This window comes from Triticum urartu, chromosome 3, assembly GCF_003073215.2.
Source record: "Triticum urartu cultivar G1812 chromosome 3, Tu2.1, whole genome shotgun sequence".
Classification (NCBI taxonomy): Eukaryota; Viridiplantae; Streptophyta; class Magnoliopsida; order Poales; family Poaceae; genus Triticum; species Triticum urartu.
Window position 1 is genome coordinate 62,077,835 of NC_053024.1, and position 2,186 is coordinate 62,080,020.

The following is a 2,186-nucleotide window of genomic DNA, read 5'->3' on the forward strand; positions in this document are numbered from 1 at the left end:
ATAAGATTATCTTATCAACCATTGTACATGCCCTAACTAGTTATTGAAGATAAGGCTAAAAAATGACCCATTGTAGACATCTTTTTTTCTCATCTCTAAATTACATGCAAAACTTAAGATAAGATCATCTTATCAACCATTGTACATGCCCTAAGATTTTAAACATTGTATTTTCGCTGACTTAGAAGAGAGAGAAGATGAGAGAGAAAAGAAACGGGTTACTAATTAACAGCCGGCTACAACACGTGCTCCTAAACATGCCATCTTTTGTGACTATGAATCAAAAAGTTCTGAAGCTCACGGCACGTCAATGATGATTTATCGATCATGCACATGTAACTGACAAAAGGGATTGGGTTTAAAGAAGATTGTAGAAATAAGTTGCAGTAGTAGCCACATACTCCTACGTACAGACGGTACGTGCATGTAGGTATCGATGAACACAAACATACGAGAGAATGGTGATCGGACGACTGGTTGCTTGGCCGCCGCGCGCGCGCGCTATCAGCCATGCAGAAGCATCGAGGCGTCGAAGAACTGGGCGACAATGGCCGGGCGCATCCGCTCCACCGCGGCCTCCGCCATGGCCAGATCGTCCATCGCGCCGCGCAGGAGCTGCTCGGCCGCCGGTGCCCAGGCGTGGGCGACCGCTCGCGGCGATGGCGGCCTGAGCATGACGTGGAAGACGCCGAGCGCCGCATGGCCGTGCGACTTGGCGGAGTGTAGGCAGTGCAGCGCCGTCTCCGCGTGGCGGGCAGCGTCGGCGTGGTGGAGCTGCCACCTGTCACGCCACAATGGCGCGTTGCCCTGGAGCCCGATGTGGTCAGCGCAGAGGGAGAAGACGTTGCCCATTACGGCGTGGAACCTGCTGAAGCGCTTGATCCGGCCGAGGGCGAGGTCGATGATGTCGCCGCCTGCTGAAGCGCCCTGGCCGGCGTTGGGCAGGGGATGCACGCCCGGGCGGAACATGCGGCAGTCCTCGGCGGCCAGGCGGTACTGCTGGCGGGCGCCAGTGATGGCGTCGACTATTGCATTCGTCCCGTTGATGTTGGTGAAGCTGCGAGACGACGCCTCCGCCGCTGTGCTCCTCCACTGCTCCATTGCCCGCGTCGGTAGGCTCTCTCTCTCTCTCTCTCTCTCTCTCTCTCTGTGTGTGTGTGTGTGTGTGTGTGTGTCGCTGTTAATAGGAGGGGACGTGAGGCCCACTGCAGGATGAACCACACGTGCAAGTGAAACTGTCGTTGCCACGCAGAATCATCTCGCTCCCACGTAAGAGTCTATCGCGGGGGCACGAGTAGCGAGCTAACCTAGCTTCTGACCCACTGAACCTCTGGTCCCATCTACACCGGGCCCACATGTCAGTGCACATGTTGTGTCATGGCACTGGCAGGTTGCTAAGTTGGGGGGCTGGCCATTTCAGCGAGAAGGGCCTCGAGGACGGAGAAGGGAAACAAGGGGGCGTCTATATGTCACTTTCCTTAATTATTTTCCTCGTACATGTGCTCCTCAAGTACATAGAAAAATCAACCCAACACCAGGACCCCGCTGTGCTGAGCTGATTTCAAAGGGCTCGTGTGACGCATCCATTGAAACAAAGCCTGGTGGCTGGCCCACCACTAGGCACAAGCCATGCACCCGCACGCTCGGCCTACACTCATTTTGCCCTGACTTTCATAATTGTACTACTTTGACTTAGTTAGAAATGAATTTGGAAACATGATAGATAATCACAAATATTAATTGACACTCGCTGCTGGCACAAATCTCCGCCTCCCTTTTCTACCTAACATAAAATGTATAACCGTATTTTCTGTTCCCGGCAAGAAAAGAACATACTTTATAATTCCAATAGAAATCATCTGGAATATGTGTAAGCACGTAATATATTTGCTGTTATCCGAGATGAATTTGTCTGCATTGTTCTTTCTAAGGAAAAGATTGACAGAAAAATGTCGTGATGCAAAACAACAAAAACAAAGAAAAACTTTCTTTGCCATGACGAATGAACTACGGGAATAGTTTACCCCTTAAAGAAACAACAAGAAATTATTTTTAAAATATTGTACAGCTACGCCTAACATGTACAAATCATAAAGACCTATGTCAAAGTCTTCCCTTTTTATGGGAATTAGAATTTATTGCAAACTTGCACACAAAATATACAAAACTGGCACTCTTCTATACTG

At 49.9% G+C, this 2,186-nt stretch overlaps 1 protein-coding gene across 1 annotated transcript; it reads right to left on the reverse strand.

The window, feature by feature from the left end:
• Positions 1-217: 217 nt before the first annotated feature.
• Positions 218-1,138, reverse strand: LOC125547966. Its single transcript, XM_048711687.1, has one exon. The coding sequence runs from the start codon at positions 1,099-1,101 to the stop codon at positions 505-507; it is 597 nt and encodes a 198-aa protein (XP_048567644.1). The 5' UTR covers positions 1,102-1,138; the 3' UTR covers positions 218-504.
• Positions 1,139-2,186: the final 1,048 nt, after the last annotated feature.

Bases quoted from the DNA above. Each gene is read 5' to 3' on its own strand.
- LOC125547966 (XM_048711687.1), bottom strand. From the start codon at position 1,101: ATGGAGCAGTGGAGGAGCACAGCGGCGGAGGCGTCGTCTCGCAGCTTC.